The sequence below is a fragment of the Canis aureus genome, chromosome 1, assembly GCF_053574225.1.
Source record: "Canis aureus isolate CA01 chromosome 1, VMU_Caureus_v.1.0, whole genome shotgun sequence".
Lineage (NCBI taxonomy): Eukaryota > Metazoa > Chordata > Mammalia > Carnivora > Canidae > Canis > Canis aureus.
The window spans coordinates 105,389,045-105,411,834 of record NC_135611.1 but is presented as its reverse complement, the minus strand read 5'-3'; the positions used below and the strand labels follow the sequence as shown (position 1 = coordinate 105,411,834).

The 22,790-nt window shown below is 39.2% G+C and overlaps 2 protein-coding genes across 2 annotated transcripts; one reads left to right on the top strand and one right to left on the bottom strand.

Annotated features, from left to right (window-relative positions):
• Nucleotides 1-103: 103 nt before the first annotated feature.
• On the bottom strand, nucleotides 104-17,791 carry LOC144280528 (uncharacterized). The gene is made up of 4 exons (XM_077842671.1): nucleotides 17,067-17,791; nucleotides 15,022-15,086; nucleotides 8,081-8,207; nucleotides 104-2,350 (listed from the first exon to the last, which is right to left on the bottom strand). The coding sequence occupies exons 1-4, from the start codon at nucleotides 17,156-17,158 to the stop codon at nucleotides 370-372; spliced, it is 2,265 nt and encodes a 754-aa protein (XP_077698797.1). The 5' UTR covers nucleotides 17,159-17,791; the 3' UTR covers nucleotides 104-369.
• On the top strand, nucleotides 17,751-22,243 carry LOC144310454 (vomeronasal type-1 receptor 2-like). The gene is made up of 2 exons (XM_077891457.1): nucleotides 17,751-17,888; nucleotides 20,883-22,243. The coding sequence occupies exons 1-2, from the start codon at nucleotides 17,751-17,753 to the stop codon at nucleotides 21,744-21,746; spliced, it is 1,002 nt and encodes a 333-aa protein (XP_077747583.1). The 3' UTR covers nucleotides 21,747-22,243.
• The last annotated feature ends 547 nt before the right edge of the window (nucleotides 22,244-22,790 follow it).

Sequence of the window (22,790 nt, the reverse complement as noted above, 5' to 3'; positions counted from 1 at the left end):
TCTCATATAATTTCTTTCATGACCACAGAGTAGTACTTTTTAATCACTGGAAATTTGTACCTCTTATCCCATTCGCCTATTTTACCCACCCACCCATCCCCTAACCCCACTAAAAGCTGTACATTTTTTATAAAGCTGATCACTCATTACATTGTAAGGCTTCTACCTACTAAAAACTGTTTTGTTCACAAAGTATAAACTTTGGATAAGCCTTGCCATACATTACATTTGTCTGCTTTCTTTTGGAGATTTACATTCTGATATCAAGTGAGGTATAAGCCCTGGCTATAAGCTTTGCCACATACATTAATTTCATATGGTTCCTCTCCATGATGGAATCTCTGATGTTGAATAACTTGCTTACTCATTTTATTTGTAAGGTTTCTTTCTACTAGGAGTTCTTTGATGATCCCCAAAGCTTGAGCTTTGAATAAAATCACTGCCACACATATTAGGTTTATAATGTTTTTCATTATGGATTTTCTGATGCCTTGTAAGTTTTGCAAATTGGGTAAAAGCTTTGCCACACTCATTACATTTATAAGGTTTCTCTCCAGTATGGATTTTCTTATGCTGAGTAAGATGTGAACGCTCAGTAAAGGCTTTGCCACATTCATTACATTTATAAGGTTTCTCTCCAGTATGAGTTCTCTCGTGACCCCAAAGGTGAGAACGCTTAATAAAAGCCTTATCACATATATTACATTTATAAGGTTTTTCTCCTGTATGAATTCTCTGATGTTCCATGAGGCTTGAACTTTGTATAAAAGCCTTGTCACACACATCACATTTGTGTGGTTTCTCTCCAGTGTGTATTTTCTGATGCCTAGTAAGGTTTGCAAACTGGGTAAAAGCTTTGCCACACTCATTACATTTATAAGGTTTCTCTCCAGTATGGATTTTTCTATGTTGGGTAAGATTTGAACGCTCAGCAAAAGCTTTGCCACACTCAGTACATTTGTAAGGTTTCTCTCCAGTATGAGTTCTCTCATGACCCCATAGGTGTGATCGTCTAATAAAAGCCTTATCACATTTATTACATTTATAAGGTTTTTCTCCAGTATGAATTCTCTGATGTTCTATTAGGCTAGAGCTTTGGATAAAAGCCTTGCCACATATATCACATTTGTGTGGTTTCTCTCCAGGATGTGTATTCTGATGTCTAATGAGGTGTGAGCACTGCTTAAAAGCTTTGCCACACTCATTACATTTGTACGGTTTCTCTCCAGTATGGATTTTCTTATGTTGAGTAAGGCTTGAACGTTCAGCAAAGGCTTTGCTGCATTCGTTACATTTGTAAGGTTTCTCACCAGTATGAATTCTCTCATGACTCCAAAGATGTGAACGTTGGATAAAAGCCTTACCACATTCATTACATTTGTAAGGTTTCTCTCCAGTATGCATTCTCTGATGATTTGCAAGGTTTGAATTTTGACTACAGACCTTGCCACATATGTTACATTTATATGGTTTCTCTCCTGTATGGACTCTGTGATGTCTCGTGAGGTTTGAACACTGATTAAAGGCTTTACCACACTCGTTACATTTGTAAGGTTTCTCTCCAGTATGGATTTTCTTATGTTGGGTAAGATGTGAACGCTCTGTAAAGGCTTTGCCACACTCATTACATTTGTAAGGTCTCTGTCCTGAATGAATTCTCTCATGACTCATGAGGTTTGAGCTTTTGCTAAAAGCCTTCCCACAGTTATTACATTTGTAAGATTTTCCTCTAGTGTATGCTCTCCTGTATTGTGCAGGTAACAAGGGATATTTTAATATCTTCCTATATTTATTCCAAATGTTTCTGATAGTAGGAGGAATCCTGTGAAGTGGTGAAACAGAGGAAACATTGTTGACAGACTTCTCCACTTGATTACATTTATAGATTTTTCCCTCAGTATGAAATCTCTGCAGTTCAGCCAGGTGTCCCTGCAAACTTAATCCAATTCTATTTTCCAAACAGTTTATGTCCTGGTTTCCAGCATCACCTACGTTGTTTTCCAGTTTTAACAAATTCCTTATAAATGGCTCGGCATGCATAAAACTTTGGTATGTATTATTTCTTATAGAAATAGTCTGTTTTTGTGGAAAAGTAACTGAGGATTTATTAAGTTCTTCATCTTTTCTATGAGTGAGATTTTTGTTATGGGTCAAAGGCGCTTCTTTGTAATTTCTTGCATCATATCCCCACTGACTTTCAAATTCATGCACATTTTCCCAGACTTCCTTGAGATCAAAATTCTTGATGTCATCACTTTTGTTTCTCTCCAATATCACTAAGTGGTATAATTCTCCTTTATTAATGTCCTCTATTGGTGATAATTCCTTGGTTGCAAATCCAGCAGAAAGGCTTCCTAACAAATAGAAGGTAAATAAATGTTTTATACTGAACTATGTAATTACACCAAAAATAATACTTATAATGAACATAGGAATTTTCTCAAGCAGTCTCCAAACACTATTGTAATATAGTGTTTCTAAGTTTTTTTAAATATATTTTTCCATATTAATATTTTCTCTGATCTTCAAATATGTTTTTAAAACATACATTATATATATATTCTTTTGCCATATAACTGGATAATTAGATGATACTTCATGATTAGGGAGCTGATCTACATACTATTATATAACTGTACATGAAATCATAATTGAGATCTCAGCCTTCCCTAATTCTTAGTTTTTATAAAAATGTGTTTACCTGAACCTGATATCTCATAATTCAGTGGTTCTCAACGTTTCATTTCTCCTAGTGTGTGTTCCTTATGGAATGTAAATTCTTTCTTTAGTTCTCAAGGAAGGATTCTTTAGAAATCCAGAGACTTTTATTTTGTGTAACTGTGGTTACTTAACCTACTAGATTTATCAATTGTTTAATTGTAATATACAGATACCTTAAAATATCTTTGTCATATGCCCACACATTATTAAACACCAGATCAAGCTGCTGTCCTGAGCAAGCTAAACTGTGTATAAACAGGGGTCTTTCCTTATATTGGTAATGCAGTGTGGGGAAGGGCAGGTCCTATGGAAACTGAGGTGCTTTGGTGCTCAAAATTAATATATCAGGAAATACCAGTATAGTTTGTTTAGATCAATGAAAAATCTGAGCAAAGGTCAGGACTTGGATTCAGAAAAGAGTGAAGCACAAGGAATAACAGGAAATGTGGGAGTAGTACTTGTGCTTGCAATATCTATGGTAATATGATTGTTTTAACAGTTAAAAGCCTGACCTTGAAAAAAGAGAGGAGCTGATTTGGCAACAGGCATAATATGGACTCATTCTGTAAAAACTTATATTATGGGTGTGATGTGAAAGTGGAAGACATTCAACAGAGAGATAATATGGTAAAGGAAAATTGTAGGCTTGCAGTTATTTTAGTATTTGCTCTAAAAATTACCAAACTGTGGGGTGCCTGGGTAGCTCAGTTGGTTAAGTGTCCAACTCTTGATTTTGGTTCAGGTCATGATCTCAGGGTCATGGAATTGAGCCATGAGTTGGGCTCTGCACTTAGCATGGTGTCTGCTTCGGATTCTCTCTCTCCTTTTACCCCTCTCCCCACCTCTCTACCCCCACTCACACACTCTAAAAAAATCAAACTGAAAATCCCATAATTCCCTTTCTAGGTATACAGTCTAGACAGATATGTATTATACACACACACACAAAGACATGCATATGTTCCAGACATATGAGAATGTTCTAAACATATAAGAATGTTCTAAAAAGGACCTCCAAAAAGCAAAAACCTGGAAATGGCCATCCAGAAGAGAATGGATAAATTCACATATAAACACATGTAGATATGATAAAACCCTCTGAAAAGTAGCAATGGAAGATGACCATGGGTAATAGGCAACAATCTCCTGGCTGGGGGCACAAAAGTTATATGGTAGGAAAAAGTTAGCAAGAAGCTTTTGCCAAGGTTTAAATTCCTTGGGGATATTATTATATTTTGTTTTTTTAAAAAAGTGTATTAGGGATCCCTAGGTGGTGCAGCGGTTTAGCGCCTGCCTTTGGCCCAGGGCGCAATCCTGGAGACCCAGGATCAAATCCCACATCGGGCTCCCGGTGCATGGAGCCTGCTTCTCCCTCTGCCTGTGTCTCTGCCTCTCTCTCTCTCTCTCTCTGTGTGACTATCATAAATAAATAAAAATTTTAAAAAATAAAAAAAATAAAAAATAAATAAAAAGTGCATTAAATAAATTATATATATTTTTAAAATAGAAACCTCAATTTATAGTAAGACATTTTTAATCCAAATGTCCTTGCTTGTTACAGAAAAATAACGGTGTATTTTTCTGGAATTTTAAATCCTATCTTCTTTTACCATTACAATCCCAGACATATAAGAGACATCAGATGAGAAGTGCTCTTACTAGATATGTGCGTGTGTGTGTGTGTGTGTGTGTGTGTAGTTATATAACCCGACTTCAAAAACATCATCAGGAAATAGTGCCCCTAAGGAGCATTACTAAATGATCTAGAACATAGAATATTTCTATGGAAGGACAGTGTTAATAGCAATATTTAAACATAGAAACATTTTTTGGCAGTTTCACAGTGATCCATGGCAGAGGTCTACATGCATAGATGGCACAGATGTAGTTAGCAACATAGGCAGCCAATAATGGAAAAACAAGTCAGCAATGGGATGTATATCAACAAGGACCAGGTGACTCTTGTATGGAATTCAGCTGAAAATGAGGACAGGCACAAAGGAGGTTTCATGGCTTAACTGAAATGTATCTTGTACAAAAACCTATGGCAAGTCAATTGAATGGTATTTCTGTGACTAAGGCAGTAACTTAAAAAAAAGTATGTCCTCAAGATATCACAGATTCTCAGTTTAAAAAAATGCCATATTTAACTGAGGAAAATTTGTGTTAAAACAATGAGATACCATTACACACTTATGAGAATGTCCAAATTCAGAACACTGAAACACCAAATACCACTGAGGATGTAGAGCAATAAGAACTCTCACTCACTGCTGGTGAGAATGCAGAATGGTACAACACTTTGGAAGACAGTTTGCAGTTTCTTACAGAGTTAAATATACTCTTAAGTATGATCTAGCAACCAAACTCCTTGTTATTTACACAAGTTGAAAATTTATGTCCACATAAAAACCTGGACATGAAATAGAAGAAAAATCCTAAAATCTATAGGGAACCACAAAAGACCATGCCATGCATGGCCAAAGCATCTTGAGAAAGAACAAAGTTAGAGGCATCACATTCTCTAATTTCAAACTCCTTCATTACAAAGCTGTGGTAATTAAAACAGTATGGTATTAGCATAAAAGTAGACACACAGATCAACAGAACAGAACCCAGAAATAAACCCACACACAGTCAATTAATTTACGACAAAGGGGACATGAATATACAATGGGGAAAGAACAAGCTCTTCAAGAGTATTGGGAAAACTGGACAGCCACATAGAAAAGAATGGAACTGAACCACTACCTGACACCATATACAAAAGTTAACTCAAAGTACATTAAACACTTGAACCAAACACCTAAAACCATAAAACTCCTAAAAGAAAAGATAGGAGGTAATAAACTTGACACAAGTAATAAACTTGACACAGGTCACTCTTGACATCAAAAGTAAAATCAAGAAAAGCAAAAATAAGTGGGATTTACAACAAACTAAAAAATTTCTGCACAGCAAAGGAAACCAAGAAAATGAAAAAGGCAACCTACTGAATGGGAGAAAGTATCAGCAAATAAAGCTCTACTTTATTAGATTATTACTAGGAAAAGGATCAACTAAGACATTATCATCTTCCCAGAGGGTTAATGGAAGGCAGCTTCTTTGTCAAATGAAGTGACTCTGTCCTCTAGACCAAGGTTGTCAGTGGTGACACATTTCTGCCTTGGTTGAAACAGGTAATAAGATCTTACATATTGAAATTTACCTTAGCAAGCAGGAAGAGATAAATGTTGAAATGGGAAGAACATGGCCAGTAAAGAGCAGCAGTGATGGGGGGGGGGGGGCGAGGGCCCAAGGGCAACAGTGTGGGTGTTGTGTCCCACATGACTATTTGTGTAAGTATAGTTCTCAGAGGCTGCAGATTGGAATTGATCTGAGTTGAAACAAAAACACTCCATTTGGAAAGTTAAGATCAAGATCAAAAGACATGGAGGAAACTTAAATGCATGACAATCTGAAAAGGCTGTATATACTGTTTGATTCCAAATGTATGACATCCTGGGAAGGGCAAAACTACGGAGACAGTAAAGAGATCCATGTTTGCAGGGGTTAGGAGAGAGGGTGAGGGGACTATTTTCTTGCTGGCTCAGAGATGATGATCATACCATGTCTGATCAACCCTGTCACTGCCCTAGGGAAGCACTGTAACTACACAATAATTAGGTCAAACAGGCACTTATCACTCAGGATCTCCTGATACCTTCTATCTTAGTATCCTGGGACACGCTGGCCACTCTACACAGTGGCTTCAAGAAGCACTTCTTTATGCAGCAGGATGGCTTCAAGAAGCACTTCTTTATGCAGCAGGATGAGACTGTAACATACTAATCAATGTTTTTCTTCAAGAATTTTGTTACCCAGTAAACTTCCTCCTTGGGAGAGTCCACTGTGAAGCTGCCACCTAAGGGCGGGTTATTACAACAGGAAAAGATGAAACTTTAGACCCTTGGGATTCTATTTCAAAACCAAGTTTCAGAAAGAGAATCTTAGAGGAGACTAAGAAACCAGCAGACCAGGGTCTTTTATGTTCCAGGACTAAGTAAAGAGCAGACGAGGGAGAAAAATACAAGATATGGGAAGAAAACAGGAGGGTCAAAATTGTGGGGTTTTTTGAAAGGGGCCATGTGCTCTACCCAGACTGTAAGGTGAATGCCCATCTGGCAGTGGGGATCAGAGAGGATCCCAGTATCTCGTCTTTATATTACTGTTGGGCCACAATCTCAGAAAGTCCCACCCTATTTTTTATACACGAATGGCAAAATGAGAACTGAAGAAATGGCTGAGGGACCTGAACAGGCAGAGAGGGCTTGGCACAGGTACATGAAGCCTCATGGATACCATGGAAGGGCAGCCATTGTGTTTGTCTCCTGCGAAGTTCTCCCAAGGATATAAAATGGAAACAGAAACTGAATGTAGTCAGCACTACAGAGGCCTCAGCGCTAATGTGTATGGTGTGAGAACCGAGAGAGATCAACGGGAAAGACTCCTTAGAGACAGTCATATCAGTCCCTCTCAAACCATGACACCAGTATGGTCAGGTAAGAGTGTTGTGGGTCATCACAATGGGAATCTAAACTTATACATTTGATTTACACATCTGAATAACAGATTAAGGGGGGAGGGGATTACCTTTGAGAGCTCACAAGAAATAAACTTATTTTTCCATAGATCTTTTCCAAAAAATATTTAATATGGAACAGTTTACTCTGCCTATCTGAGCTCTTATGTTCCCATCTCAATACATTCCTACCTGTCTGCATTTCCCCCTATTTTCACTTCACTTTGCACAGTCCAGGGCATTTCCCCTTGTTCCAAAATGGAGATGATATTCAGCTCTCAAGAGACTTCAAATTATAAAGAAAAAAAAGAACATGATACAAGAGCTTTGCTCTTCCAGAATACATTCCTAGCTCTCTGTTCCGTGAAGAAGAGAGAACGTTCATTACATGAGGTGTAGAAAAAGAATTTCAAAACTGAGTCAATTGACTGCCTCCTTCTGAATGCTTACATGTTATTTTATGAATACAAATATCTAGTTCTTTTCCAAGAACTACTGAATCAAAGGCACAAGGGTAAGACCACAGAATCAGACTTTTAAAAATTTCACTCTAAGGTTTTCTGACTTCTGATGCTCTGCAACCACCTAAGGAAGCATGAATGCAAACTTTCTGAAGATAAGGGAAGTTAGAGTCTACTTGCCACATTATAAAGCTTTTCCATTCTCAATTAAAACAGCTTCAATCACTCCCTTAAGAACAGGGATTTAAAACTCATACAATCAAGTCAGGGGCTCTCAAGAGAAAATGCAAAGACATATAAAAGTAATTACCAACTTCTGGAGGGAAATTATCCTCACCCAGGGAGACTAGGTTCCTGTAGTTCTCCAACATCACGTCCCTGTACAAGGCCTGCTGAGCAGGGTCCAGGCACTCCCACTCCTCCTGAGAGAATTCTATGGCCACATCCCTGAATGTCAACCGTCTCTGAAATGAAAACACATTTCACCAAGAGGACAGGGAGAGTTCTGATTTTGACACAAAATAAAAGCAGCAGAAATGTGTAAAGGCTGACTTGGCTGGAGTGAGTGTTCTGACTGATTTGTGTAAAATAATTCTGAGCAAGTTCTCTAATTTTCTTCAAATTAAGTGAAACTCACATAAAATTAGACATTTTAAAGTCCCATTCGGTGGCATTTAGTACACTCAGTGTTGTTACAAACATCACCTCAGTCTAGATCAAAAATATTTTTATCCTCTCCAGTGGAAATTCTTTACCCATTAAGCAGGTGCTCCCTATTCACCCTTTCTTCCCCAGTCCCTTGGCAACCACTAATGCTTTGTCTCTATGGATTTACCTATTTTGGATTTTTCACGTAAAAGGAATGGTATAAATGTGACTTTTTGCATCTGGCTCCTTTCACTTAGAATAATGTGATCATCATCATAACCCATGATGAATGTATGTAGCATCAGCACATGTCTTTTTTATGCTGAATAGTATTTCCCTGTAGGACTAGACTCATCTATTGATGGGCATTCAGTTGTTATCACCTTTGCCTAATGTTATTAATATTGCTATGAACTTTCAAGTACAAGTAAGTTTGGATACCTGTCTTCAGTTCTTTTGGTTATATACTTAGGAGCGGAATTACTGGGTCACAGTGTTTAGTTTATCAAGAATCTGCCAGTTTTCCATAGCAGCTACAATATTTTAACAGAATGTGTTATGATTCTAATTTCTCCCCATGTTTACCAACATTTTTTTGTTTTACTATACTCATCCTAGTGGGTGTGAAATGGTATCTCACTGCGGTTGATTTTGCATTTTACTAATGACTAATTTCACTGAACATCTCTTCATGTGCCTGTTTCATTTATCTTCTATGAAGAAATGTCTACTAAAATCCTTTGACCTTTTCAATTGGGTTCTTTTTTTTTTTAAGATTTTATTAATTTATTTGGCAGAGAAGTGTGCACAAGCAGGGGGAAGTACAGGGAGAGGGAAAAGTAGGCTTGATCCCAGGACCTTAAGATCATGATCTGAGCCAAAGGTAGACAAACGCTTAACTGACTGAGCCACCCAGGTGCCCCTAGATGTTCTTCATATATTCTAGGCCCTTACTAGATATGTAATTTGCAAATTATTCCTCCCATTTGATAGATTATATTTCACTTATGTGATAATGTCCTTCAGTGCACAAACATTATTAATTTTGATGGTGACCAGTTTATCTATTTTTTTTAATTTTTATTTATTTATGATAGTCACAGAGAGAAAGAGAGAGGCAGAGACACAGGCAGAGGGAGAAGCAGGCTCCATGCACCGGGAGCCCGACGTGGTAATCGATCCCGGGTCTCCAGGATCGCGCCCTGGGCCAAAGGCAGGCGCCAAACCGCTGCACCACCCAGGGATCCCTATCTATTTTGTCTCTTCTGTTTTTGATATCCTATATAAAATTCACTGCCAACCCCAAGGTCATGCAGATTTACCCCTGTTTTCATTTAAGAGTTTTATAGTTTTAGCTCTTGCATTTAGTCTTTAATTCTGAATCATTTATATGGTACAAGGTAGTTTGAATTTTATTCTCTCTCACATGGCTATCTAGCTGTGCCAGCACCATTTAATAAATTATTCTTTTTCCGCTGACTGGTTTTGGCACCTTTGTAAAAAAGGAATGGATTAGATGTATGGGTTTATTTTTGGATGCTCAGTTCTGTCACTTTGATCTACACTTCTAGCTTCTGCTGGAATTATAGTTTTGATTGATTACTCAAGCAAGGTTTGATGTTGGAATTCTAAGTCCTCCAACTTTGTTCTTTCTCATGTTTATTTTGGTTATTTGGGATCCTTACCAATTCAATGAGTGCAAAAAAAGATTATTGGGATTTTGCTAGGGATTACATTACTCTTTTTATCATTTTATGAGATACTGCCACCTCTTCCAATCCACAAACACAGGCTATCTTGACATCTATTTAGGTTTTCATTTCTCTCAGCAACTTTGTAGTTTTCAGTGTGTATAAATCTTCCATTTCCTTAGTTATTCCCACTTACTTTCAATTTGTTGACTGCCAGTGCAAAAAAATACAACTGAGTTTTAAATGTTGATATTGTATTCTGTAGCTTCAATGAATTTATTATCTAATAGTTCTTTTGAGGAATTTTTATTTCTAAATATAAGATCATGTGTTCTGTGAATAGACCTAGTTTGATTCCTTTTCCAATTTTGACACATTTATTGTTCCTCTCTCTTTTCTCTGGTAAGAATTCCAGTACAGTGTTAAACTGTGGTGACAAAATGGTACACCCTTGTTTTGTTCTTGCTATTAGGATATAAGTTTTGAGTCTTTCACCAATAAGTATGATATTAGCTGTGGAATTTTTTTTTTTTTTAAGCTGTGGAATTTTAAGAATACCCTTTTTTCAGGCTGAAGAAGTTCCCTTATATTCCTTATTTTTTTTAGTGCCCTGTTTTTGTTGAAGTGTTCTGTACATGTCTGCCCTAAGTCTAGTTGGCTTATACTGTTGCTCAGTCCTTTATTTCCTTATTGATATTATGTCCAGTTATTCTATCCATTAAAAGGGGAGTACTGAGGTCTTCAACTATTATACTGGAACTATTTCCTCAACTTCTGCTTCAAAAAACTGGGGACTTTGCTATTATATACATATTGTTCATAGTCCTTTTATCATCTTGACGCATTGACCACTTTTTCAAAATATGTCCTTCAACAGCTTTGGTAACAATTTTACAGCTTAGTCTATTTGACTGGATATTTGTGTAACTTCCCAGCTAGGTCTCATTACTATTTACATGAAGTTATCTTTTTCCATCCTTTCACTTTGTGAAAGCTTTGTTGAAAAGCAAGGGTTTTGTAGATATAGAGAAATCATTTTTAAAAATTCTTTTGTCTTTTAATAAAGAGTTTAATCAACTTACATTTCAAGTTACTACTGATAAGAATTACTTCTGACATTTAGCTATTTGTTTTTTTTTAAGATTTTATTTATTTATTCATGAGAGACACAGAAAGAGACAGAGGCAGAGACACAGGCAGAGGGAGAAGCAGGCTCCATTCAGGGAGCCCGACGTGGGACTCAATCCCAGGTCTCCAGGATCACGCCCTGGGCTGAAGGCAGAGCTAAACCACTGAGCCACCGGGGCTGCCAGCTATTTGCTTTCTGTATGTCTAATATTTTATATCATGATTCCTCCCTTCTTTGTGTGTCTGTGTGTACATACCATTTTGATTCTCTTTGTATTTATTTTTCTGTGTATTTGTTATTTTCTGAGAGGTTACCCTGAGGATTACAGTTTACATTATTAAACTAACATGTGAATTTCAGTTGATATTAACTTAGCTTTAATAGCATACAACTGCTCCTATACAGTCTCCCTTTATGTTCTTATTGTCAAAAACTACTTCTTTATAACAGATGTGAATAAATGTTTAATACACTCAAAAGCAGATTTTTATGATTGTTTTATACATTTGTCTTTTAGGTCATGCAGAAAAAATTAATGACAAAACAAAAATATAATAATACTGGCTTATGTATTTACCTATGTAGTCACCTTTACTAGTGTTCTTTATTTGTTACCATGGCTCTGAGGTACCACTAGTTTCCATTCATTTCAGTATGAAGAACTCCATTTGGTAGGTCATGTAAGGCTAAGGCCGTTAGTGTGAACTTCCTCAGCTTTTTTTTTTTTTTTCTTAAAGATTTATTTATTCATAAGAGACACAGAGAGAGGCAGTCTCCTCGCAGGGAGCCCAATGTGGGACTCGATCCCAGGACCAAGATCACATCCTGAGCCAAAGGCAGACGTTCAACTGCTGAGCCACCCAGGCGTCCCCCTCACCTTTTGTTTATCTAGGAGTCTCTTAATTTCACTATCAATTTTGTAGCATAGTTTGCCTGATTAGAGTTCCTGGTAGATTTTTTAAAAAGATCTCATGAGATTGCCCCCTGCCTCCAGTTTCTGATAAAAGTGCTGTTAAAGAGAATCCTTGTAGATGAGAAGTTGTTTCTGTCTTGCTACTTTCCACATTCTCTTTTTGTCACAAAGTTGATTATGTGCTTGCCAGGGATCTCTATGCATTTATCATAGTTGAAGTTCACAGAGTTTCTTGGATGTGTAAGTTATTGTTTTTGGTGAACCTGGGGAGGTTTTCAGCTCTTATTTCTTCAAATATTCTTTCTGCCCTTTCTTGTTCTTTCCTGCTAGGACTCCTATAATGTGTATATCTGTATTTTTTAAAGTTTTATTTATTTATTTTAGGGGGGTATGCACATGTGGGGAGAGGGGAAGGAAGAGGGGGAGGGGAAGAGGGAGGGAGAGGGAGAGAGAGAGAAAGAGAATGAATATCATGAAGCCGACTTCCCATTGAGTCTGGTACCCAATGCAGGGCTCAATCCCAGGACCACAAGATCATGACCTGAGTGGCAGTTAAGAGTCAGACTCTCAACAGACTAAACTACCCCAATCCAGGTGCCCCTGTATCAGTATTCTTGATATTGTCTATAGTGTCCCAAAGGTTTCTTAATCTGTTCATTTTTCTTTTTTCTCTTTTCTTCTTTTTCCCCTTTCTTCTGCTCATGCTGGATAATTTCAATTAACCTCTGTTTAAGTTCACCAATTCTTTATTCTTCTTGTCAATCTGCTACTGAGCCCTCTAATGAATTTTCAATTTTGGTTATTATACTTTTTAGCTCCAGAATTTCTATTCCATTCCTTTACCATAATTTGTCTCTTTATTGATGTTTTCTATTTATTTAAACATTATTCTCCTGCTTCTTAGTTCTTTTCAATGGTTTCCTTTAGCTGAATATGTTTAAGACTGGCGATTTAAAACCTTTACTTATTAAGCAGAATGTCTGTGCCTCCTCAGGAACACCATCATTAACCTGTTAATCATGCTTAAAATGTACAATCTGGAGATATCCTTAGATATCTGTAGTGAAGTCAGTCCGCTCAGAAGTGGTCACTATGGCATTCTTTGTAACACTAAGAAATTGTAAAGGACCCATGTATCATTTAGAGAATGCTCCAATGAGGATCTAAAAAAGCAGCTATTTCTATATTTACTAATATGAAAACAACTCTAAGCATGGTATGTAAATATTTAAATTTGCAGATTAAAATACAATTAAACATTTACTGAAGAATATTCTCTAAAATCACATTACAATATATAAATGCATTTTTGTAAGACTTGCACTGCAGAGAACATTGGTTCCTGATAAAGACAATCAGTGATGGTAGAAGATGTGACAGGGAAAGAGATAGTTTACTTCTTAGTTTCTGAACTGTATTACTATGTGGAACCGAACCACAAAAAATATACACCATAAAGGTTTAATACAGAAAACAAAACACAACACCAAAAACCCCAAAAATTTAACAATTAGTAATATCAAAACTTAGCTCTAGCCTCTCTTTTTTTTTTTAAGTTTCTTTTTTTTTTTTTAAGATTTTATTTATTTATTTATTCATGAGAGACAGAGAGAGAGAGAGAGGCAGAGACACAGGCAGAGGGAGAAGCAGGCCCCATGCAGGGAGCCCGATGTGGAACTGGATCCTAGGTCTCCAGGATCAGGCCCTGGGCTGAAGGCGGCGCTAAACCGCTGAACCACGCGGGCTGCCCAGCTCCAGCCTCTCTGATGACAAAGTTCTGGTCCTATATCTTGGCTAAATTATAAACATTTTTATCTAAAATATCTACTGTGCAAGAGTTTGTAAATGAACATTATGGTCTTTATGAGATGGGTGTGCTATGAATCATTTAAAGAACATTTACCATTAGACAAATAGGTTGATTCTATATTTTAATTTTTATTTTATTTTATTTATTTATGATAGCCACACAGTGAGAGAGAGAGAGAGGCAGAGACACAGGCAGAGGGAGAAGCAGGCTCCATGCACCGGGAGCCCGACGTGGGATTCGATCCCGGGTCTCCAGAATTGCGCCCTGGGCCAAAGGCAGGCGCTAAACCACTGCGCCACCCAGGGATCCCCTATATTTTAAAATGAATTGTTAATAAAACACCCTCCCTATTCCTTATTCCTACTTTGAAATTCCCATTATATTTCAAAGTATTAATATCCTGGAGTCAGAAATATACTGATTTCCTTGTTTAATGTCAAAAGACATTTATAAAATTAGACAAAGCAAATATCCCCCATCATTCTTTTCCAGAGTTTCTCAGGTATTTGTGCACATTAATTCATCACTTACACATGTAATCTCTTTAATCTTGATTTACATGAACCGAAAAGGCATCCAGGAGTTTCTGAAGAATTCTTAATGCCCAACCTCACTGACACCACAGAGCCTATACTCTATCTCCAGTCAATGCCTGCACAGAAGATCCTTCACAAGATGACCACCTAAAAGGAGCCTCTTCTCAAGTTCTATGTCCTAGGTCATAGTGAGATGGAATCTGCATAGAGATGAGATTGGGAGAAGGCCCTGGCTGTGAGTAAACATTTTAGGCAAGACACTCTGGAGACAGGAAAGATTAACAAGTCCAAAATGTAACATTTTAGGGATCCCTGGGTGGCGCAGTGGTTTGGCGCCTGCCTTTGGCCCAGGGCGCGATCCTGGAGACCCGGGATCAAATCCCACGTCGGGCTCCCGCTGCATGGAGCCTGCTTCTCCCTCTGCCTATGTCTCTGCCTCTCTCTCTCTCTCTCTCTCTCTGTGACTATCATAAATTAAAAAAAATTAAAAAAACAAAAACAAAATGTAACATTTTAGGAAGGAGAACAATCAACTAAAATCTGACTTTTACCTGGGAAAGAGCCATTCCTCCCTTTTTCTCTCTTCTTCCAGGCTTCTTTCTCAGGTAAGATTATTCTGTGTAACAAAAAGTATGTTAATGCTCAGAATCAACATAACCCCTTCCTCTGCCACAATATACATACTGGGAGAACCTTAATATGGGAGAAAGACAGTCCTTTGCTCCTTACTGCAACAGGAGGGATGCAGGAACAGTAATTCCTATATGGAAGGCAATAAGTGCATTTTTCAGCCATTTCTTCAGAAAGCCCTCCTCTCCTGCTGAAACCCATATATTCTACTGCAACTGCATCATCCTTTGTCCACTTAGCCAGAGGAACTGCATCATTCAAGTTCCTGGCTTCTCCCTGGGCAGCCAGCATCCAATGAATGGTTGATTGGAAATACAGAAGCCTGTCCATTCCATCAATTTGGACAAACTCTTAAGGCTACCCCCACTCTGGAGCTACCTGGAAGCGATAGCAAGAGTTTAGATTTTTGTCCTAATGGTGATGGGAAACTATAAGCAGATTTAATATCGAGATGACACAATCAAATTTAAGATTTAGTTACAATACAGAGAGAGAATAGGAGCTGAGAGGAGCATGCCTTGGTCTCTTAAGACTATGCTCCTGCCTCTTTTTTAGTGGTGTTCATTATCACATTTTAAACTCTGTAACAGGGCACACTCTCCCAGAAACCTCCAAAGACAAACACATCCCCAATTTTGAAAATCATTTCAGCGATCTTATTAGCTCAAATTCAGAATTTCTGGTCTATCATCTTCATGTCACAGTTGTGTGCACTATGTCTCAGAGGGAGTATTTTTACCAAGTTACCCTTAAGAGGTCTGAATTGAGTGAGCAGAAATGGGTAGAAGTAAATTCTGAAATGGTAGCCTGGAAAGGTTTAAGGGGAAAGAACTTGTCCTAATTCCACATTACCTTTCATGTTCTCTTTCATGGGTTTAATCAAAACCAAGCATTTAATTCCTCTTTTCCAGAAAAAAAATACAATAAAAATAAATGAAATGGACAATGGTTACTAGCCCTGAAAAACATGAAAAAGGGTCACCTGTGGAGATGAAATCTGAATAATCTCTGCATCATAAACAGATGGGCTCTGTTGGAATAAAGTTCCACATCAATCCAGCCCACCTTTCTAACATCTGCATACAAAATGCAAGGGGAACTTGAGGGAAACATCTACTTAGTTGGAGACTTCTGTTCAGAGTTCAATCATTAATCAGACCACTTAAGGGAAGAAGGGAACTGCTGAATATTAAACTGGCTAAAGTAGATTTTGAGTGTTAAAAGATTATCAACATCCCTACCAGATGCATAATGAACTACTATAAAGTTATTTACCAGACATCAAACAATAATAAATAGAAAGCATTTAAAACTCGTAATATGAACAAAAAATTAAGGCAGCAAATAATTTGGAAATTAAAGATATCCAGTGGATTCTGAGATCAAAATTGAAACAAGTGTGAGGATACATCAAATTTAGAAAAGAATGAGCCACAGGATAAAGGAGAAAGAAACAGTACTCTTAATAATGGTCATTTTGAGGGATCCCTGGGGGGCTCAGCGGTTTAGCGTTAGCCTTTGGCCCAGGGCGCGATCCTGGCTCCAGGATCGAGTCCCGCGTCAGGTTCCCGGCATGGAACCTGCTTCTCCCTCTGCCTGTGTCTCTGCCTCTCTCTCTATCATTCATAAATCAATCAATCAATCAATCAATCAATCAATCTTTAAAAAAAAAAAAGGTCATTTTGAAAAAAAACATGTGGTGACATAAAGTCTTCCCCCATTTCTTGAAACGGAAGAGGATGACCTGGATCTGACTGAGCTAGGCCTCTGCCCTCTAGAGGAATAGGGCTTGCAAATGGACTCATCCTCTGATGCAATCATTAGAACATGCAGATACCTCAAACACTTGGTTTCACATTCTCATTCTCTTCTGCATAATTGAGACAATTCAATAAATTTTAATTACAGAGGCACAAATCAGCACTTCACAACTCTATAGTCTACATCCAGTCAATTCAATACTCACCTGGGTTTGGGTCCTGGGCTTTCTCCGAGACCACTATGTGTTTTGTTCTGTGTGTCTCTTTGTCCTTGTTTCTCTTCTCTCCTTTTGTCCATCTGTGTTTCCCTCTCTGTTTCCGCATCCTTCTGTTTCCCTCCCTACTTACTCGGCCTCCAACAGCCTGACCCCACTCTGCTGCAACCTCTTTCGATCCCTGCGGTTCTTCCTCCCCAGACTTTCCGATAGCCCCCTAACTCCGCCGATTCCTGCCTCTTCCCCGCCATCTGCGTTGCCCCTCTGCCCTCCCTGGAGCGGGGCGAAGGGCCTGCATCCACCTCCCGAGCGACCACCATACCGACGCAGTTGGGGGTGGGGACGGGGCGGGGGGGGGCAGAATCGGAGATCGGAGCAACGTTCTGAGCAGGAAAGCGACCAGAAGAGCGATCGGTGTCTACAAGGACCGACGGCAGCAAGGCTGGGCCCGGTACCTGCCTCAGAGCGATTTCAACTGGAAACGAACGCAGACTCCCGGGTCCCGCGCCGACCGACAGGACTCGGAAACGTCCTACGGCGACGCTGTGACAGGCGAAAGGGACGCCCTCCCAGCGACAGGAACGAGTGGGTTCAAGGATTTTACCTTACCAGGCGACCCCGAAACTGGGTAGGGAGGAGGGGCCTCATGAGCGCCCCGCAGCACGAACCAGAAAAATGGAGACTCACTCACCCGAGCGCCCGTTGCTCCGCGCGATCCGCTTCCGGGTCTGCAGGAAGGCGGGCGTGCGCGTGCGCGTGCGCGTGCGCGTGCGCGTGCGCGTGCGCTTCCGCCGCCGGGCGGGAGCCGGGCCGGTCTGCGCCTGCGCGCGTGGCGTCCGGGCGTTTACTTTTCTGTACTTCTTTCCCTCCCTTTTTCGCTACCTCCCGGGGGATTCAGGTGCTGCTGCAGAATTCCTTTGAGTACCGATTGGGGTCCCTTGGAGCCAGGCTGGGTACATTAGGGAAGTGCGAGCTGGTTTTATTGGAACCTGCAGTATTTGAGAAACTGAACACGAAGCGACCGAGATGACAGAGACAGCTCCTAATTTATTTTTTTTTAAAGATTTTATTTATTTATTCATGAGAAGCACACATACACACAGAGAGGCAGAGACAAAGGCAGAGGGAGAAGCAGGCTCCATGCTGGGAGCCCTATGTGGGACTCCAGGATCACGCCCTGGGCCGGAGGCAAGTGCTTAACCGCTGAGCAACCCAGATGCTCCTTAATTGAGCAAAAGTCAGTGGTCCATGGGGGTTGATGGAAGCTAGAATGCGGAATGCAGAGCTGCTCTGTGGGGAATGTGCAGTTTTGTATTAATTACTAAATATGGTTGCAATTTCAATTTCCTAAAAAATCTTCATTCTCAGTTACTTTGGAAGAGTATTTTTAACTTGAAGATTAGGTATTTTAACTGATCTTTTCGTTTTCTGTTTCTGAATGCTTTGTGTCAAGTGCAGATAAGGAGATTTGCGAAAGGTGCACTCTTTTACAGATAAATTTAACTCTTCCTGGTACTGATGAAATATTAGTTTGGAAGTACTTCCAGAGACATGTGATAAGGATGTGTGTTCTTTATGTGACCAATACAAGGAAATAGTAAAACTTTTTTCACATTCCAGTAGCATCCTATATACACTTAGTAATTATTAATGTGAAATATGCAAGTCATGAGCTCGAGACCCACATTGGGTATAGAGATTACTTAAAAATAAAATAGCCTATGTACAAAAAAGATTGTTGTTTTTGTATAACAATATTATATCCTATTAGCTTACTGAATTTTTTCTACCAGTTTCTTCGTGTTTCCAGACTTACACTTGTATCATCTGCAAACATAGTTTTACATCTTTGTTTCTAATTATTATGCCATTTTAAATTGCCCCAGCTAAACCTCCAGCACAATGATAAATGAGTAGAACAGGTGATCATGTGCTTTTTTAGTGTGGTTTCTGGCCTTAGTGGAATATGTCTACTGCTTCCCTACCAGCAAGACGAAGATTTCATTTTGTCAAGTTGGGAAAGATCCATCAATTCCTAATTTCAAGTGTGTGCGTGTGTGTGTGTGGGGGGGGGGGGTTAAAGATTTTATTTATTCATGAGAGACACAGAGGGAGAAGTAGGCTCCCTGAGGGGAGCCCTATGCAAGACTCAATCCTAGGACCCCAGGGTCATGACCTGAGCCAAAGGCAGATGCTCCACCACTGAGCCACCCAGGTTGCCCCTAATTTCTAGTGTTTTAACATCCATACATGTTTAATTCTCCCAAATAATGTTTTTGTAACTACAAGTAAGATTTCTTGATTTCTCTTAATAAATATGATGAACAATATTAATGAATTTTCTAATAGTGAATCATTCTTGAATTCTAGACATAAATTTCACTTGTTTATCATGTTATTTTTTTGTTTTTTAATAATAAATTTATTTTTATTGGTGTTCAGCTTGCCAACATACATTTTTTTTTCATTGTGAAAAAATCTTTATTTTAAGAAAAAAATTTAGTTAACAAAAAAATTTAACAAGTTTCACTTAGCAAAATACACCTAAAAGGAAATCACAGTACAAAGAAAGTTTTAAGTCAAGGCCTCACCAATTCCTACAGTATTAGTAATGTGTCTCAATTTCCAAAACTAACTTATTTTTTTTTAAAGGAAATGGATTTTTTTTAAACTTTTATTTATTTATGATAGTCACACACAGAGAGAGAGAGAGACAGAGACACAGGCAGAGGGAGAAGCAGGCTCCATGCACCGGGAGCCCGACGTGGGATTCGATCCCGGGTGTCCAGGATCGTGCCCTGGGCCAAAGGCAGGCGCCAATCCGCTGCACCACCCAGGGATCCCTTAACTTATTTTTTAAAAGCTTAAACTTAACCCAGTGCTCATCCCATCAAGTGCCCCCCTCAGTGCCCGTCACCCATTCACCCCCACCCCCTGCCATTCTCCCCTTCCACCACCCCTAGTTTGTTTCCCAGAGTTAGGAGTCTTTATGTTCTGTCTCCCTTTCTGATATTTCCTACCCATTTCTTCTCCCTTCCCTTCTAATCCCTTTCACTATTATTTATATTCCCCAAATGAATGAGAACATATAATGTTTGTCCTTCTCCGATTGACTTACTTCACTCAGTATAATACCCTCCAGTTCCATCCACGTCGAAGCAAATGGTGGGTATTTGTCTTTTCTAATGGCTGAGTAATATTCCATTGTATACATAAACCATATCTTCTTTATCCATTCATCTTTCGATGGACACCCAGGCTCCTTCCACAGTTTGCCTATTGTGGACAATGCTGCTAGAGACATCAGGGTGCAGGTGTCCCGGCGTTTCATTGCATCTGTATCTTTGGGGTAAATCCCCAGCAGTGCAATTACTGGGTCGTAGGGCAGGTCTATTTTTAACTCTTTGAGGAACCTCCACACAGTTTTCCAGAGTGGCTGCACCAGTTCACATTCCCACCAACAGTGCAAGAGGGTTCCCTTTTCTCCGCAACCTCTCCAACATTTGTTGTTTCCTGTCTTGTTAATTTTCACCATTCTCACTGGTGTGAGGTGATATTTCATTGTGGTTTTGATTTGTATTTCCCTGATGGCAAATGATGCGGAGCATTTTCTCATGTGCTTGTTGGCCATGTCTATGTCTTCCTCTGTGAGATTTCTCTTCATGTCTTTTGCCCGTTTCATAATTGGATTGTTTGTTTCTTTGCTGTTGAGTTTAATAAGTTCTTTATAGATCTTGGAAACTAGCCCTTTATCTGATACGTCATTTGCAAATATCTTCTTCTCCCATTCTGTAGGTTGTCTTTTAGTTCCTGAGCAATTCCTCACTCTTATATCATTACACGTCCCTTTACATCAGCAGATGCAAGCCAAGATCCACAGATTTGATTCTTAGGCACCTGACTGTAGCCAATTCCTTGGTCATTCTCTCCGGAGGAGTCCCAGAAACCATGGCAGCTTTAGGGTTGAAATATTTCAACAATTATTATGCATGCTCCATTTTTTTGTATGTTCACAGAGTAGCCAGAGGTATGTCCATTTACTCCACCTGCCTCTTGAATGTCTTACAGGCTATCATGATCCACCCTGGGAACTCCAGATGGGCAGAGCTTAAAGTGAAAGTTCCAAAGTACATTGGTCCCTCCAGTATCCTCTGCTGGGTGCTCCACATGGTGGTAAATATGTTCTTTCCTATTTATATGACTGGTAAATGGAGAAACAAAAACATTACAAAGAAAAGAGCTTTGGGATATTGTTCTGCTTCACAGTATCGTGCCAAGATCACAGACTTAGTGTATGTCATAGTTACATCTTTCCATAACATTTTGTGCTTGGGACTCATGACCTTGGCCAGCAGCTCCATGGTCTTCCTCCTTCACAGGCACAGGCAGAGGGTCCAACACATTGATAGGAACAAGCTCCCCCTGAGACCCTCCCCTGAGTCCAGAGCCACCCAGAGCATCCTTGTTTTGGTGAGCACCTTTGTATCATTTTATTCTCTCTCCTCCATCATTTATGTTTACTTGGCTCTCTCTGATGAGTACAGTTGGTGGCTGATGACCACTGCTGTACTAATCACTGCAGGTTTTCCAACTGTTAGTCCTTTTTTTCTCATGAGCCAAGACCCCAGCACATCCAGGCTCTACTGTGTCTGCTTTGGAAGAAATACATAATTCCCTCATCTCATCAGAGAAATATGAATTATCCTCCACCTGTTCAGTCATGGATGCATTCAGACCTCAAGGCATGTTAAGAACAGAGAGAGGGGTGAGTGAAACAGAATGAAAGGGGCCTAGTATAAAATAGTAAATAACAATAGCACAGAACATGGACCCTTTGTAATTAACATGTGTGTACTTATATATGCATTTGTATTAATGGTTAAAGTAGAGAAGCTAAGATTCCATAGAACAGTCCTGAAATAATGTGAAAATACTGGAAATATCTTTGAATGTGTAACTTTCAAATTGAGATATTAAATTTTCCTAAGATGTACCTGAGCTTGGAATTGTAAAGACAGTTGGGTAAGAAGGAGTAGCATGTGGGTAACTCTGTCCAGAAACTGGGAGTGGGAGCAGGGGTCCTGATTTTTGATGCAAATGGCCTGGGGTGAAGCTGGAGGGAAAAATCAGGTTTTACTTATTACTGGCTTTGAAGGCTGTGTTGCGAATATTGTGCTTTACATCCTAAGAGAAATTGGGGATATTTGAAATATGATAATGCTTACGGAGAAAGATGAACATATCAAAATATTTTCAAGTCACCATTTGAAGAGTAAACTGCAGAGAATGAAGAGGAACATAGGAAGATGTGTCAGCTGAATTTTACTAAGTGTGCAGGTGGGAGGCAGCCAGTAAACTGAGTGTGTAGGAAGAGATTGAACAGACTTTGGGGATGTTTAGAAAGTAGATTGTTCTATGATAAATCTTGATGGCGGTTGACGATATTGGCAAAAAGGACTTCAAAATGGACTTCTGCTTTTCCAACTTGAAGATACCAGCGGTTACGGAGGAGCATTTCGTCAAGCTTGGCACAGTAGATGAGTAGCAATTTAAAGCTGAAGATATGAATATATTTTGGTTTAACAAGGAGTATTAGCACTTTTGAAATTGCCACCAGAGCAAAATGGACACACTTGAAAGGAAAAATAAAAGGATATTAACTCAAACATAGAAATATTTTAGGGGTGTCTCACTGGCTCAGGGGGTAAAGCATGC

Excerpts from the sequence above, each read along its gene's own strand:
- LOC144280528 (XM_077842671.1), bottom strand. The coding sequence starts at position 17,158 with ATGGACAAAAGGAGAGAAGAGAAACAAGGACAAAGAGACACACAGAAC. Across the intron at positions 8,208-15,021 it reads GAGGAATGGCTCTTTCCCAG|AGACGGTTGACATTCAGGGA; the intron begins GTAAAAGTCAGA and ends TTTTCATTTCAG. Across the intron at positions 2,351-8,080 it reads CAGGAACCTAGTCTCCCTGG|CCTTTCTGCTGGATTTGCAA; the intron begins GTGAGGATAATT and ends TTTGTTAGGAAG.
- LOC144310454 (XM_077891457.1), top strand. The coding sequence starts at position 17,751 with ATGGAGACTCACTCACCCGAGCGCCCGTTGCTCCGCGCGATCCGCTTC. Across the intron at positions 17,889-20,882 it reads GCCGGGCGGGAGCCGGGCCG|TTCCTGAGCAATTCCTCACT; the intron begins GTCTGCGCCTGC and ends GTTGTCTTTTAG.